Raw genomic sequence first — 17,530 nt, forward strand, 5'->3', positions numbered from 1 at the left:
AATAAAAGCTTACTTGCCCCTCACATCTCTTTTCAACTTTCCTCCTCTCACCTTACATGCATTCTCCCTAGTATTAGACATTCCAACACTTGGGAAGGATAAAGGATTCTGACTGACAACCCTGTTTCATAACTTTATAAGACTTCTGTCAAGTCTGTATTGACAGTTGAGAGAAGAACCCATCTGGTTCACTGGTGTCCTTTAGGAGAGCAAGTCTGCCATCCTTACCCAGTTTGGCCTACATGTGACTCCAGGCCCACAGCGATGTGGTTGGCACTTAACTGCCCTCTTGGCAATTAGGGATGGGTGATAGCCGCTCCCTCGTTCTGTGAGTGTATACAAAAAATACCTAGTTCATATTTGAATAGCTGCTTCGCCCTACACTGTACCCCAAAGCTGTGTTCCCAACACACCTTCGGACAGGGTGGAGCAGAGGTTTATAGGAACGGTCCCAGGGCTGAGGGATTTTGGCGAATGCGGAGAGACTGTAGACTTTTTTCCTCGGAGCTGGGGAGGCTGAGGGAAGCGATTGGGTTGAGGCTGAGTGGAGAAAGTGTCCCCAAGTGGAAGGGAGGGTCTGTCACCAGAGGGACGTGGATTGAAGAGAAATCGGGTGAAGAACACGCTGGGCAAGAGGAGATGAATGTTTCGTTGGAGGCAGGAAGTTGTGTCCTGGGATGGTGACCTGCCTGAAAGGGCACTGGGAGCAGATTCAACAGGAATGTTTTGGGAATTGGATAAATGCCGGCAAAAGAGAAATTTGCTGGAACCAGTGGGAAAGCGGTGTCGGAGAGTGTGGGGGGATTAGTGGGATGGGCCTTTTGAAGATAAATCTTTTCAGGATGGTCTGTACAGCCTCTGGTGTTGGAGCTCGGGCCTAGAGGGAAACAAAAGCCTCACCCAGGATCCCTCAATCTGGAAAACCAGGGCAGCGGGGAAACGCTTGGGAGAAACTAACCCAACCAGAGGATTATTGAATTAATCTTCATTTCAGAGATCGCTTCATGGATCTCCCTGAGCCTGATGGCAAAGGGAGGAGATTCAGTGGCGAGGATTAGTCAGAATGCCAGGCTGGATCAGTCATCCCACACCCTCCTGCTGCAGGAGTGCAGAGACTGAGAAACAGGCCATTCGGCCCAACCCAGTCGATGCTGGTATTTCTACTCCACCCAAAGTCACCCTCCACCTATCCTCGGAATCCAAGCCTCTCCGTTTCCGGATTAAATCATGAGGGGCATGGATGGGGTGAATGGACATGGTATTTTATTTTTCCAGGATAGCGGAGACCAAAACTAGAGGGGCATAGGATTAAGGTGAGAGAGGAAAGATTTTAAAGGGACCTGAGGGGCAACTTTTTCACACAAAGGGTGGTACGTGTATGGAATGAGCTGCCAGAGGAAGTGGTGGGGGCTGGTACAGTTACAGCATTCAAAAGGCATCTGGATGGGTACATGGATAGGAAGAGGGCCATATGTTGGGCTGGATTAATTTAGGATATCCGGTTGGCACAGATGGGTTGGACCGAAGGGTCTGTTTCTGTGCTGAATGACTGTACACCTTCCCCTTTGACATATCTACACTGTCAGCCCCAGCTCCAGAATTCATCTGTGTTTGGAGAGGCAGGAATCGATCAAGAACGTTTGGGATGGAAGGGAAGGCTGCATCTGGCCAAATGGATTGAGCTTTTCAAAGTGGGGGGACTGCGTGAGCAGATGAGGACAATAGAGTTGGCATTGTCTACTTGATCCTCAGCAAGGCCTGCGTGGGAGACTGACAGTGAAGGTAAGATCCCAGGAGATCCAGGCGAATTGGATCCACAGTTGACAGAGTGGCAGGAGATGGTCGAGGAGTGTTTTTGTGACTAGGAGCGTATGTGCAGAGCGGGTCACCCAGGATCTGTGATGTGGCCCTCGCTGATAAATTATTTCGATTTGAATGCTGGAGGGTTGATCGGTAAGTTTGTAGACAATATGAGAATTGGTGGAGTGGTTGCCAGCCAGGAGGGTAGCCTGAGATTACAGGAGGGCGTAAAGAGCCTGGTCAGGTGGATGGCGGACGGAACTCAATCTGGAGTACAGGGAGCTGCACAGAACAAACAAGGAATACATGATGAATGGCAGGAACGTAGGAAGCCCTGGGGATCAGAAGGACCTTGGTGCGCATCTGATTTGATTTGGTATGATTTATTGTACCTAAGTACAGTGAAAAGTTTGGTTTTGTGAGCAGCACAGGCTGATCGTAGCAAACAAGGACACACAGATCATAGGTTGCTTAGGCAGAGCGATGAATACAAAATTACAGCTGCACAGGAGGTGCACATTGAGCAAGATCAACATTAGATTTGAAATTTGAGAGGTCCATTCGGGAGTCTAATAACAGCGAGGGAAGAAGCTGTTCTTGAACCTGTTGGGGGCGTGTGTGTGCGTGTCTAAGCTTTTGTGCCTTCTGCTTGACAGAAGAGGTCGGAGGAGATTATAACCAAGGCGGGAGGGGTCTTTGTGCAAAAGCAGCCAATGTGATCAGCCTTGGGAAGTGTAGATGGAGTCGGCGGATAGAGGGGTGGTTTGTGTGATGCTCTGGGCTGTGTTCACAACCCTCTGTAGTTCCCTACAGACCTGGGCAGAGCTGTTCCCATACCAAGAGGCGATGCACCCAGACAGAACGTGTTCTATGGTGCATCTGTAGAAGTCGGTGAGGGTCCTTATGGACAGGCTGAATTTCCTGATCCTGAGGAAGAAGAGACATTGTTATGTCTTCTCGACTCTCTCATCCACGTGGGATGGCCAGGACAGATTGTCCATTGGCCGGCGGGACAGATGGATAATGTGGTTAAGAAAGCATATGGGATACTTGCCTTTATGAGCTGAGATGTAGAGTTTTAGAGCAGGGAGGTTATGCTGGAACTGTATTGCTTGAACCACAGCGAGAGTATCGTGTGCAGTTTTGCGGTCTCCACTATAGGAGGGATGTGATTGCGCTGGAGTGAGTGCAGAGGAGATTTACCTGAATTTACATTTCTGAAGAAGGGTCCAGACCCAAACTGTCAGCTTTCTCGCTCCTCTGATGCTGTATTCATCCAGCTCCACACCTTGTTATCTCAGATTCTCCAGCGTCTGCAGTTCTTACTGTCTCTCTTAAAGTGGTTTGACTGAGGCAGACTCGATGGGCCAAAGGACATTTCTCTGGGAAAATGACGTGTCTCCTGGATACAACGCATCATCCTCCGACACTTCCGCCATTTACAATCCGACCCCACCACCCAAGACATTTTTCCATCCCCACCCGTCTGCTTTCCGGAGAGACCACTCTCTCTGTGACTCCCTTGTTCGCTCCACACTGCCCTCCAACCCCACCACACCCGGCACCTTCCCCTGCAACCGCAGGAAATGCTACACTTGCCCCCACACCTCCTCCCTCACCCCTATCCCAGGCCCCAAGATGACATTCCACATTAAGCAGAGGTTCACCTGCACATCTGCCAATGTGGTATACTGCATCCACTGTACCCGGTGCGGCTTTCTCTACATTGGGGAAACCAAGCGGAGGCTTGGGGACCGCTTTGCAGAACACCTCCGCTCAGTTCGCAACAAACAACTGCACCTCCCAGTCGCAAACCATTTCCACTCCCCCTCCCATTCTCTTGATGACATGTCTATCATGGGCCTCCTGCACTGCCACAATGATGCCACCCGAAGGTTGCAGGAACAGCAACTCATATTCCGCCTGGGAACCCTGCAGCCCAATGGTATCAATGTGGACTTCACCAGTTTCAAAATCTCCCCTTCCCCTACTGCATCCCTAAACCAGCCCAGTTCATCCCCTCCCCCCACTGCACCACACAACCAGCCCAGCTCTTCCCCCCCACCCACTGCAGCCCAAAACCAGTCCAACCTGTCTCTGCCTCCCTAACCTGTTCTTCCTCTCACCCATCCCTTCCTCCCACCCCAAGCCGCACCTCCAGCTACCTACTAACCTCATCCCACCTCCTTGACCTGTCCGTCTTCCCTGGACTGACCTATCCCCTCCCTACCTCCCCACCTACACTCTCTCCACCTATCTTCTTTACTCTCCATCTTCGGTCCGCCTCCCCCTCTCTCCCTATTTATTCCAGTTCCCTCCCCCCATCCCCCTCTCTGATGAAGGGTCTAGGCCCGAAATGTCAGCTTTTGTGCTCCTGAGATGCTGCTTGGCCTGCTGTGTTCATCCAGCCTCACATTTTGTTATCTTGGAATTCTCCAGCATCTGCAGTTCCCATTATCTCTGTCTCCTGGATTTATTTCAGTTTTATAGTGGCAGCCCCTAGTGATGCTGTTTGGCGCCACAGGAGAGGTCATTCTCTCTGTCTCAACGCAGTCAAATCTTTCAGATCTTTTTGGACTGCGGTATTCCCAGGAACATTTCTTTCCTTTGTGGATTCCACAAGTGTCCTGGTGACAGTCAGGACAAGTGGGGACTCCCAGAGACTGTGCCATCATCCAGCTTACAGGGAACATTGGTCAACCGCCATCTCTTGCCTTCTCTTTTCAGGAAAGAACAGACCCAGCGATCTCAATCTTTTTTTTGATATATTTCAGTACTATCCTCACAAATTTTCTGACTCCTCTCTAGCGCCTTTATCTCCTGTTTGTAACATTGTGACCAGAAGCGAGTACAGTGTGGTCTCGTACAGCCTCCTGCCTTTTCAATTCTACCCCAAATGGAGCCCTTACAGTGTGGAACCCGGCCTTTCGGCCCATCAAGCCCACACCAACCCCCTGCAGATTGCCTCACACACCCCGTACCCTGACCCTGGGACCCCGTACTTCCCATAATCCATGTAGCCTGTACATCTTTAGACACTAAGGGGCAAATTAGCACGGCCAATCCACCCTAACCTGCACATCTTTGGAGTGTGGGAGGAAACCCATGCAGACAGGGGGAGAGAATATCCACAGAGACAGTCGCCCGAGGGTGGAATCGAACCCAGGTCCCTGGCACCGTGAGGCAGCAGCTCTAACCCCGGAGCCACTGTGCCGCCCCTAATAGTGATGAAGCCAAATGTTTTGATTACTTTTTAATCAGGAGACTTGCTAAGCTCTGGGAAAACGAAACGGTTAGTGATTTAGTGCCAGAAGGGACAGCTGTTTGTTCCTCCCCCGTGCTGTTTAAAGCAGTCCGTTCCACTGTTTGTGTGAGTCAGCCTGGACGTACACACAGAAAGCAGCCAAACAGGCCCACGCTGACAGAAGGCTGGCTCGTGCTCTGCCCGGACACGATTCCGATCTGCTTCCCACATTCCTTCCGCGCTCCCGTCAACCAGCCACCCTCCCTCTCGTCTCTGAGGCAGGAGGTCACGTGTACCAGGCCAGTGTTTCTGTTGCCAGGATGCCAATGTGAGCAACGAGACCAGGCGTAGGCCTCAGGCCCACTCCTCATGCCCAATGAAGATCCCAAGACATCTGATGGTGTGACCATCCTCTACCATCAATATCTTCTGGTTGCGGGGGGGGGGGAAGCGATTACCATTGGCTGCAAACTGAACTCGACCAGCCACGCAATGGCTACAGGAGCAAGTCAGAACTGCGAATCCTGTGAGGAGTAACTCTGTCCACCAGCTACAAAGAGTCAGGAGTACTCCCCACTTGCCAAGGATGGGGACTGCTCCAATACCATTTCAAGACGCAGTGAATAGTCAGCGCCTTTATCCCCAACGTTAATGATGTCCAAAGCTAGAGGGCACAAGTTTAAAGTGACCGAGGGCAGGGGAAAGATTTAAAAGGGACTTAAGGGGACAACATTTTCATGCAGCATGTTTGGAATGAGGTGCCAGGGGAAGTGGCAGAGGCTGGTACAATTTAGAACATTTAAAGGATATCTGGGTGGGTACATAGACTGGAAGGGTTTAGAGGGATATGGGCCAAACGCTAGCCACTGGGGACGACATTTATTTAGGATATCTGGTTGTAAGGAGTCTGTTTTGTGCTGTGCATTTCCAGGATTAAGCAGCGCAGCACCGCACCCCCCCCCCCCGCCCCATCACCACCCCGCCTTGATTGGCACCACATCCACAAACATCCCACTCCCTCCCCCCACCAACGCTCAGTCGCAGCAGGGTGTACCATCTACAGAATGCTCTGCAGAAACTCACCAAAGATCCTCAGGCAGCACCTTCCAAACCCACGACCCACTTCCATCCAGAAGGACAAGGGGCAGCAGGTACATGGGAACATCACCCCCTGCACGTTCCCCTCCGAGCCCCTTACCATCCCGGCTTGGAAATCTATCACCGTTCCTTCACTGTCACTGGGTCCAACTTCCTAGAATTCCCTCGGTAAGGACATTGGGAGTAAATCTGCAGCACACGGACTGCAGCGGGTCAAGAAGGCAGCTCCCCACCACCTTCTCAAGAGGGTAACAAAAGGGCAGGAAATGGCTGGTCCATTCAGTAAAATCGTAATGTCCCGAGAGTGAATTTTTTTAAAAGTCACATTCTATTGGATTGGGCCCATCCATGCAGCCTGTACAACTTTAGCCACTGTGGGGCAATTTAGCACGGCCAACCCACCCTAACCCGCACATCCCTGGGCACTATGGGACAATTTAGCACGGCCAATCCACCCTAACCTGCACATCCCTGGACACTACGGGACAATTTAGCACGGCCAATCCACCCTAACCCGCACATCCCTGGGCACTATGGGACAATTTAGCACGGCCAATCCACCCTAACCCGCACATCCCTGGACACTATGAGACAATTTAGCACGGCCAATCCCACCCTAACCCGCACATCCCTGAACACTATGGGGCAATTTAGCACGGCCAATCCACCCTAACCTGCACATCCCTGGGCACTATGGGACAATTTAGCACGGCCAATCCACCCTAACCCCCACATCCCTGGGCACTATGGGGCAATTTAGCACGGCCAATCCACCCTAACCTGCACATCCCTGGGCACTATGGGACAATTTAGCACGGCCAATCCACCCTAACCCCCACATCCCTGGGCACTATGGGGCAATTTAGCACGGCCAATCCACCCTAACCTGCACATCCCTGGGCACTACGGGACAATTTAGCACGGCCAACCCACCCTAACCCGCACATCCCTGGGCACTATGGGGCAATTTAGCACGGCCAACCCACCCTAACCCGCACATCCCTGGGCACTATGGGGCAATTTAGCATGGCCAATCCACCCTAACCCGCACATCCCTGGGCACTACGGGACAATTTAGCACGGCCAACCCACCCTAACCCGCACATCCCTGGGCACTATGGGACAATTTAGCACGGCCAATCCACCCTAACCTGCACATCCCTGGGCACTATGGGACAATTTAGCACGGCCAATCCACCCTAACCTGCACATCCCTGGGCACTACGGGACAATTTAGCACGGCCAATCCACCCTAACCCGCACATCCCTGGGCAGTACGGGACAATTTAGCACAGCCAACCCACCCTAACCTGCACATCCCTGGGCACTATGGGACAATTTAGCATGGCCAATCCACCCTAACCCGCACATCTTTGGGTCGTGGGAGGAAACCCCACGCAGACAAGCGTGGGATGGTGGAGGTGAACGTGTCCACGACTCCACTTTGTCCGACCTGTTCCCCTCAACCCCTATCTCGCTTCAGCCTCGTTTGGCATCGAACACGCACGCAACCGCCCCCCCCTTCCCACCAATCTCTGGTATAGACCATCTGAAAGATTCGCAACTCTCCAAGAGAAGGTGATCCTCAAAGGGACAGGCCCTTGAGGGAAGAGAGGGCCTACTCTTGCTCCTTGCTTGTGGGATCTTGCTGTGCGTAGTTTCACTGCCAAGTTTCCTTGCATTATGGTGCCCACGCTGCCAAAGGCTGGAAGGACACTTTGAGGCTTCCTGATGATATATGTTTTAGTTTACAACAATCTACATTCGAATGGCTTGTGTATTTTTTTTGGGGGGTGCTTCCTGTTTTCTTTTTGGGGAGTTCAAATTTCAAGCATCGGCCTGGGATTCTGGGTTCCAGTGACATTCCCACACTGTAGCTCAGCTACATGTCAGGCTCACCAAGTCCATTTCAACCCCCGTTCTGAACCCTGATGTATGGTCACTGACTCCATCCCTCTTCACCCGGTGATGACCTGAGACAAAACTGGTCTGTCGGTTCCCTCAGCGTTGCATTCAACCCCAGGATGTTGTTCTGATCTTGCATCAGTTTCATCGCAAAGACTGTTTATTTCCACATTACCCCAAGTAGCCCCGGTTTTAACCTTGCCTTTGACAAATTTGACGTCATCCAAAATCCTGAACTTGCACCAATTCCCATTTCCCGCTCTCCCCCATCCCCTCCATCCCCGGGTTTACACCGGCTCCCAGTCGAGCGTTTACCTGATTGTAAAAATTCTGTAATTTGTTCTTAAATTCTCCATAGGCACCCTGTTTCTCCACCTCCTTAATCTCCTCCGGCCCCTACACCCCCTCCCTATCTCTGAAACCTTCTCCATCCCCCTACACCCCCTCCCTATCTCTGTAACCCCCTCCACCCCCTACACCCCCTCCCTATCTCTGTAACCTCCTCCAATCCCCTACACCCCCTCCCTATCTCTGTAACCTCCTCCAATCCCCTACACCCCCTCCCTATCTCTGTCACCCCCTCCAGCCCCTACACCCCGTCCCAACCCGTACATTCGTCCTTATTTCTGTAATTTCCCCCAGTGCCTGCGACCTCCTGTGATCCCTACTTTTGCCTCTCGCTCGGGCCTCTGCAGCGTTCCCTGATCCGAACCGCGATAACACTGGTACGGCCTTGCCTTCTGCTCCTGGGGCACTGAGGCTGGGATCCTGGGACTCCCCCACCGCCCCCCTCTCTCTCTCTCTCCTCCCCCCTCCATGTGTGTGTGTCTCTCTCTGTCTCCCTCACTTTCCACTTGCAGGACGGTCTCTGAAAACCTCGGCCTGAACCTTTTGGATCTGCCTCCTGCAGGCCCTTGAGGTGCATCTCGAGAGACTTGGCTGCGCTGAATGAGGGGTTTTAGCCGGGCAAGGAGGGACGGGAGTCGGCCTGGGGTCAGCGGAGGGCTCTGAGCAGCGGGGTGGGGGGGGGGAGGGGAGGAGGAGGAAGGGAGGGTGGTGGCCTTTATTGTGAAGCCAGTGGGTCTTTAGTCAGATGCAAACTCCCTTTTCGCGGCTAGAGTAGGAGAGAGGGCCGGGTGCAGTTGACATCTTCACTGAGCGAGCTCAATTAGTCAGCACATGTCTATGTAGACGTGGAATGTAAACTGAAAGGATCTGAGGCGCCCCACCCTGCTAACAGAGAGAAAACGCGAAGGCTAGAGGAACAACAATTGTGTTTTTAATTTTGCCAGTGAAATATAATTTTGTTGCCACGGTAGCAATCGCCAAGTTATCAGGAGCCAGAGAAGGGAGGATTCCTGTATCTTAACTCTCTCTCTCTCTCGCTGAGTCAGAGCCTATGATTTGGGCCCCACCCTAACACACGGCTCAGGCCTATGAGGGAGAGCTGCACTCTCATGGCGGCCATCTTTGTGACGAGAAAGCAAACGAGAGGCCTCTGGGCTGAAATTTTTTTTAAATGCAGTCGTGGGATGAGGGTGTCGCTGGCTCGGCCCAGCATTTATTGCCCGTCCCTAATTGCCCAGAGGGCCGTTAAGAGTCAACCACATTGCTGTGGGTCTGAAGTCACATGTAGGCCCAGACCAGGTAAAGATGGCAGGTTCCTTCCCTAAAGGACATTAGTGGGTCTTTCCGACAATCGATTCACGGCCATCGTCAGGCTCTTAATTCCTGACTTTTTTAAAATTAAATTCAGATTCCACCATCTGCCATGACGGGATTTGAACCCAGGTCTCTCGGCACGAGCAAGTCATTGATAAAACCACTAGGCTATGGCCTGAACACCTCAAGGCAAGGATTTCCAGATCTGTGAAGGGGTGTTCTCACCCACATTTAACCCTCAATCTCCATTCCGTTCAGTCAAAAGAAATATTAGGTCGATGACCTGCTCCTGATCACAGCTGATTCTGGGATCTTGCTATGCACAAATTGGCTGCCATTTTGTAATTCTAACTCAAAACCACACCATTGTCTATAAAGCATTTTGCAGCATCCAGCTCTAGTGAGAGACATGGTAAGCTGTTATTGGAAATATGTCTTCAATCCCGGTCTCCCTGCTGTTAGGAAAGATGTTGTGAAACTTGAAAGGTTCAGAAAAGATTTACAAGGATGTCGGAGGGTGTCAACTACAGGGAGAGGCTGAATAGGCTGGGGCTATTTTCCCCTGGAATGTCGGAGGCCGAGGGGTGACCTTATAGAGGTTTATAAAACCATGAGGGGCGTGGGTAGGGTGAGTAGACAAGGTCATTTCCCCAGGGTGGGGGGGGGAGTCCAAAGCTAGAGGGGCATAGGCTCAAGGTGAGAGGGGAAAGATTTAAAGGGACCAGAAGAAATAATGAGAGACCAGTCCATAGTAACCAGGCAGTGACGGTAATTCCCATTGAGTGGTCAAGGGGTGATGTTTGGGTTCTCTCTCGTCGAAAATTGTCACATGGCACGAATGTCACTTTCCCACTTGTCAGGCTGAGCCTGGAAATTGTCCACATCTTGCTGCATACAGACTGTACTCAAGGAGGGGCGAAAGGTGCTGAGAGTTTTGTGCAGACGTTAGTAAACATCTTCACGTCTGAGCTGATGATGGAGGGAAGGTCATTGGGGAGGCAGCTGAAGATGGCTGGGCCTAGGACACTGCCCTGAGGAACTCCTGCAGAGATGTCCTGGAGCTGAGATGACTGACCTCCAACAACCGCGACCACCTTCCTCTGTGCCAGGGATGACTCCAACCGGTGGAGAACTTTGTGATGATGAAGAAAGCACAACACCTTTGCTTCCTCAGAAGGCTAAGGAAACCCAGCATGTCAGTAAATACTCACCAACTTTTACACATGCGCCATAAGAAGGGTCTAGGCCCGAAACGTCAGCTTTGCTGCTGGGCCTGCTGCGTTCATCCAGCTCCACACCTTGTTCTCTCGGATTCTCCAGCATCTGCAGTTCCTACTGTCTCTTCCATTGACAGTTCTCCCTACCTCAGGAAGGCAACCAACATCATCACAAACCCCTCCCACCCCAGTTATAATCTCTTTCACCCTCTTCCATCAGGCAGAAGATACAAAAGCTTAAACACACTGGTTCACGATCAGCATTTTCCCCACTGTTATTAAGCCTCTGAACAGATCCCTCAAACTTCAAACCTAGTGTTGATCTCGGTCTGAGTGCGCCTTCTCTGCAGATTCCTCGCTCCGTCCTATTACCTTCACGGTCTTTGTAGGGTATGAGCTGCCTGCACTGCACGCGAAACACAATTTTTCACTGTCCCCAGGTGCACGAGGCAGTAATAAATCCAGGCGAAAGCTTTCCACCCGACTTGGCTTCATTTCTGAGGGATCTTCGACGTTTCTCTCAGTCAGATCCTATCGCAGGCCTATGATACTTTTCCGCTGCTTCACTGATGATCAGGTTTAGGCCGTTGAGGCGATAGCTGACTGGTTTGGATTTATCCAGATTTATTTTTCCCGTGGGTTGGGATGTACCTGGGCAATTCTCCACACTGCCAGGCAGGTGCCCACACAATACGTGTGGTTCACCAGCTCGGCTGGGAACGTGGCTAGTTCTGGGACATGTCTTGCCAGTTCTATTGCTTGAGTGTTGGCACAGCCCACAAGCTTTGTGCTCTCAACCATTCCTGAAACTTGAGAGGGTTCAGAAATGTGTGAGGATGTTGTCGGGATTGGAAGGTTTGAGCTACAGGGAGAGGCTGGGGCTATTTTCTCTGGAGCGTCGGAGGCTGAGGGGGTGACCTTTATAGAGGTTTGTAAAATCCGTGAGGGGAATGGATAGGGTGAATAGTCAAGGTCTTTTCCCCCACAGTAGGGGAGTCCAAAACTAGAGGGGCATTGGTTTAAGGTGAGAGGGGAAAGATTTAAAAGGGACCTGAGGGGTAACTTTTTCACACAGAGGGTGGTGCGTGTATGGAATGAGCTGCCAGAGGAAGTGGTGGGGGCTGGTACAGTTACAGCATTTAAAAGGCATCTGGATGGGGACATGGATAGGAAGGGTTTAGAGGGATAGGGGCCAAATGCTGGCAAATGGGAGAAATCAGAGTGGGATATCTGATTGGCATGGACGTGATGGACTGAAGGGTCTGTTTCTGTGCTGTATGCCTTTATGCCAGTAACCGCGCCCCCCCCCATCCAATTCATTATCAATGAGACCAAATGTGCTAGCATGGGGAAAGTGGGCCAAAAGGCCTCCGTTCATAGACTTGTTACTGACAAATCTGTATGGGATGGTATGTTATTCGCCTCCCCTCAGGGCCCTGGCTGCCCTCCAGCATTCAGGGTGGCTGTCTGATCTTAGGGGAAACCTCACCGCTCTCTCTGGTCGTCTCGGCCGCACCATAACAGGTTGGAAGATATTGATGCATTCCCTCTAATGTTGTCCTTTCTCTCTCCAGTCAGCCCATTCGCCAAGAAGCTGAAGAAGATGCGTCTACAACGAGAGGACTTTGAGATCCTGAAGGTGATCGGGCGCGGAGCATTCGGGGAGGTGAGGACATAGGGTCGGGGTAGGGGGCCGGAGGGATTGGTGGGGGACGAGTACCCGGGGAAAGTGAGAGATAACAGCAGTGCCTCAAGCATTGTTGACAGCTACCTCTGGCCAGCCGTGCAGAGCTATCCTTGAACCGAGACAGACTGACAGATGGACACTATGTAGGGAGTCTCAGTGCATTAACAAAGGTGTCTATTATAGGCCAGGCTCTGGCAGTTTCAATCTAGATTGATATCAGGGAGGAAATGGCTTCGATTTATTTTCAGATCGACTGCCTGATCCTGTTCTGAATTACAATGCAAACTAAATACTGATCGGCAGCTGGAGATAGTGAGGATGTGTTGCTCTGTCGGTTTCATTTCAGTCTCTCTCGACATTGTATCACTCTGCTTATCGGTGTGTCTGTCTCTCTCACTCTCTGTCTTCCTTCAGCCCTCCCTCACCTTTTCTCTCTCACCGCTCTTTATCTGTCTTATCTCCTTCACTTTCTATTGGAGTTCACTCTCTCTCACTCTCTCTCACTCTCACTTTCTCTCACTCTCACTTTCTCTCACTCTCTCTCTCTCTCACTCTCACTTTCTCTCACACTCTCTCTCTCACTCTCACTTTCTCTCACTCTCACTTTCTCTCACTCACTTTCTCTCACTCTCACTTTCTCTCACTCTCTCTCACTCTCTCTCACTCTCACTTTCTCTCACTCTCACTTTCTCTCACTCTCTCTCTCTCTCACTCTCACTTTCTCTCACTCTCACTTTCTCTCACTCTCTCTCTCTCACTCTCACTTTCTCTCACTCTCACTTTCTCTCACTCTCTCTCTCTCTCAGTCTCTCTGTCTCACACTCTCTCTCTCTCACACTCTCTCACACACACAAACACAAACACACACACACACACACACACACGTACATTCTCTCTCTCTCTCTCACTCTCACACAGACTCTCACTGGGGTAGGGGCTCTCTCTCACACACAGACTCTCACTGGGGTAGGGGCTCTCTCTCACACACAGACTCTCACTGGGGTAGGGGCTCTCTCTCACACACAGACTCTCACTGGGGTAGGGGCTCTCCCTCACAAGTCACCATTAGCTGAACCTGCCTTAGTGTTGACAAGGACGAGGTGGGAGGTCACTTGCAGAGTGGGGTGGTGGGTTGGGGTGGGAGCTTGTTGACATGGAGCTGAGACCAAGCGTGGTCCTAGTTGTTCAGTGTCCATGACACGTCTGTGTGGCCTGTTGGGTGGGGGCTGTGGTTTGGGGGTTTGTACAAGTGTTGAAGACGATGACCATTCTCCCCTCCAGGTGGCTGTGGTGAAACTGAAGAACTCAGAGAAAGTATTTGCCATGAAAATTCTCCATAAGTGGGAGATGCTGAAGAGAGCGGAGGTCAGTAACTATGGTGACAGCTGTCCCCTACAGAGAGGCCCAGGAATGGCACTGCCCCGTTGGCCAAGGGTTGGGCATCATTCAACCACCTCCCCACAACTCACTCACCCTCACCCTTAACCTCACCCTCACCCTCACCGCCCCACAACACACCCACCCTCACCCTCACCCTCACCGCCCCACAACACACCCACCCTCACCCTCACCCTCACCCTCACCGCCCCACAACACCCTCACCGCCCCACAACACCCTCACCACCCCACAACACACCCGCCCTCACCCTCACTGCCCCACAACACACCTGCCCTCACCCTCACCCTCACCCTCGCTGCCCCACAACACACCTGCCCTCACCCTCACCCTCACCCTCGCTGCCCCACAACACACCTGCCCTCACCCTCACCCTCACCCTCACTGCCCCACAACACACCTGCCCTCACCCTCACCCTCACCCTCGCTGCCCCACAACACACCTGCCCTCACCCTCACCCTCACCCTCACTGCCCCACAACACACCTGCCCTCACCCTCACCCTCGCTGCCCCGCAACACACCCGCCCTCTCCCTCACCTGCCCCCACAACTACCTCACCCTCACCCTCACCACCCCACAACACACCCGCCCTCACCCTCACCATGCCACAACACACCCGCCCTCACCCTCACCATGCCACAACACAGCTGCCCTCACCCTCACCCGCCCCCACAACACACCCGCCCTCGCCCTCACCCGCCCCCCACACAACACGCCCTCACCCTCACCACCCCACAACTCGCCCGCCCTCACCCTCACAGCTCACAACACGCCCACCCTCACCCTCACCCGGCCCCACAACACGCCCACCCTCACCCTCGCCCTCACTGCCCCACAACATGCCCATCCTCACCCTCACCCTCACCCTTGCCCTCACCCTCACCCTCGCCCTCACTGCCCCACAACACACCCTCACGCTCACCCTTGCTCTCCCACAACACGCCCACCGTCTCCCCACGACACGCCCACCCTTGCCCTCACCTGCCCCCACAACACGCTCGCTCTCATCCTCACCCTCACCTGCACGCTCGCCCTCACCACCCCACAACACACCCGCGCTCACCCTCACCAGCCCACAACACACCCACCCTCTCCCTCGCCAGCTCCCAGAACGCCCTCGCCCTCTCCCTCACCGCCCCACAACACACCCGCCCTCACCCTCACGCTCGCCCTCACCACCCCACAACAAACCTACCCTCACCCTCACCCGCCCCCACAACACGCCCACCCTCACCCTCACCCTCACCCTCACCTTCACCCTCACCTCCCCACAACACACCCGCCCACACCCTCACCCTCACCACCCCACAACACACCTGCCCTCACCCTTACCCGCCACCACAACACGCCCACCCTCAACCCCCCTCACCCTCACCCTCAATGCCCCACAACACACTTGCCCACACCCTCACCCTCACCCTTGCCTTCGCCCTCACCGCCCCACAACATGCCCGCCCTCACCCTCACCCTCACCGCCCCACAACACGCCCACGCCCACCCTCACGCTTGCCCTCACCGCCCCACAACACGCCCATGCTCACCCTCACCCTCACCTGTCCCCACAACACGCCCGCCCTCACCCTCACGCTTGCCCTCACCGCCCCACAACACACTCGCCCTCTCCGGCACGCCCTCGCCCACACTCTTTTGCACACTCAGCTCCTCAAGCCTCCATCACCATGCACGCCTGATTTAATTCCTCCACATTCCCTCCTACCCCCAATAACCCCATCACTGGTCAAGAATCTATCTATACCTGCCTCATAAAGATTGCTTCCAGCGCGCTGCTGGGAGAGAGAGACTTCTAAAGATTCATGACCGTGTGTGAGAAAATATTATTGCTTCATTGACTTAAATGGGTGTCTCTTCATTTGAAATGGTGACCCCCACCCAACCCCACCAAATTCTAGATTCTTCCACAAGAGGAACCACCCTCTGTGACTCCGCCTAGTCAAGATCCGTCTGGATCTTCTATGTTTTAACCAAGTCACCCTGATTCTTCTAAACTTGGGTCAGTACAAGAGAAATCTGTCCAACTTTTCCAATTCTGTTCCCAGTTGTACTCTAATTAACTTATTCTGAACTGCTTCCAACGCGCACAGCTCCTTCCTGATGCAAAGATGTAAATAGTTTGTTGGCCTTCATAGGAAGACTATTTGATTACAGAAGCCATAATGTCTAACAGCCACTGTGCAATTCCTGAGTGAAACAGCCACCTCATAGACTCATACACGTCCTGGATGTGAGTTTGCTCGCTGAGCTGGAAGGTTAGTTTTCAGACGTTTCGTCACCATTCTAGGCAACGTCATCAGCTTTGTTGGAGGCTCACTGATGATGTTACCTAGAAAGGTGACGAAACATCTGAAAACTTACCTTCCAGCTCAGCGAGCAAATTCACATCCAGAACCTCAACCTGAGCTACAAATCTTCTCAAAACTCGCTATCTCGTACACATGGACAGCACAGAAACAGACCCTTTGGTCCAACTCACCCATGATATCCTAAATTAATCCAGTCCCATTTGCCAGCATTTGCCCCCTATCCCTCTAAACCCATCCTATTCATGTCTCCATCCAGATGCCTTTTAAATGTTGTAACTGTACCAGCCTCCACCGCTTCCTCTGGCAGCTCCTTCCACACACGCACCACCCTCTGTGTGAAAAAGTTACCCCTCAGGTCCCTTTTATATCTTTCCCCTCTCACCTTCAACCCATGTCCGTGGATTGGGTGGGGGGGCGGGGGGGGGGGGGGGTGGGGGTGCGGGGGGTTTGGTTTGTGAGATGGTCTGGGGGTGCCCACAACTTGCTATAGTTTCTTACAGTCCTACGCAGAGCAGTTGCCAAACCAAGGCACAATGCATCCAGATAGATGCACCGTAGAAAGGGTTCTCATGGAAATGCCGAATTTCCTTAAGGAAATTGAAGCTAATGCAACAGCCACCTCCCTCATCTTTCCTTTTAGTCTAGAGTAGATGAAGTCTGTCAGAAGCTGAGGCCTTGCCAGGTCGCAGCTCCAAATGTGTGTTCAGGGAATTTCCTCTCCCCATTGCGGACTTCGTGTTGGTGAATATTCCCAGTTGTAAGCCGTGTGGTTAATTTACAGACAGCCTGCTTCCGAGAGGAGAGGGACATACTGGTGAAAGGTGATAGCCAGTGGATCACGACGCTACATTATGCCTTCCAGGATGAGCAGTACCTGGTGAGTCTTAGGAGAGTCAGCTGCAGAGGGGAGAGGGAACTTTCATAGGCAAAGGCGAGGGTCTTAGGCAGATATCGGCCAGAATCGGTAAGGTTGCTCTCTCTCTCACTGTGTCTCTCTCTCTCTCTGTGTCTCTCTCTCTCTCTCTGTCTCTCTCTCTCTCTCTGTGTCTCTCTCTCTCTGTGTGTCTCTCTCTCTCTGTCTCTGTCTCTCTGTGTCTCTCTCTCTGTCTCTGCCTCTCTGTGTGTCTCTGTCTCTTTCTCTCTCCCTCTCTCTCTGTCTGTCTCTCTCTCTGTCTCTCTCTCTCTGTCTCTCTCTCTC

At 52.6% G+C, this 17,530-nt stretch overlaps 1 protein-coding gene across 2 annotated transcripts in view; it reads left to right on the plus strand.

The window, feature by feature from the left end:
• Window positions 1-17,530, plus strand: part of LOC125449268 (serine/threonine-protein kinase MRCK alpha-like) — a 124,770-nt gene that overhangs the window by 17,667 nt on the left and 89,573 nt on the right. For both annotated transcript variants that reach the window (XM_059641502.1, XM_059641501.1), the window contains exons 2-4: window positions 12,501-12,592; window positions 13,895-13,978; window positions 17,114-17,209. In XM_059641502.1, the coding sequence (XP_059497485.1) occupies window positions 12,530-12,592; window positions 13,895-13,978; window positions 17,114-17,209 (243 nt within the window). In that variant the 5' untranslated portion in view covers window positions 12,501-12,529. The remainder of the gene's footprint in view (window positions 1-12,500; window positions 12,593-13,894; window positions 13,979-17,113; window positions 17,210-17,530) is intronic.

The sequence above is a fragment of the Stegostoma tigrinum genome, chromosome 42, assembly GCF_030684315.1.
Source record: "Stegostoma tigrinum isolate sSteTig4 chromosome 42, sSteTig4.hap1, whole genome shotgun sequence".
Lineage (NCBI taxonomy): Eukaryota > Metazoa > Chordata > Chondrichthyes > Orectolobiformes > Stegostomatidae > Stegostoma > Stegostoma tigrinum.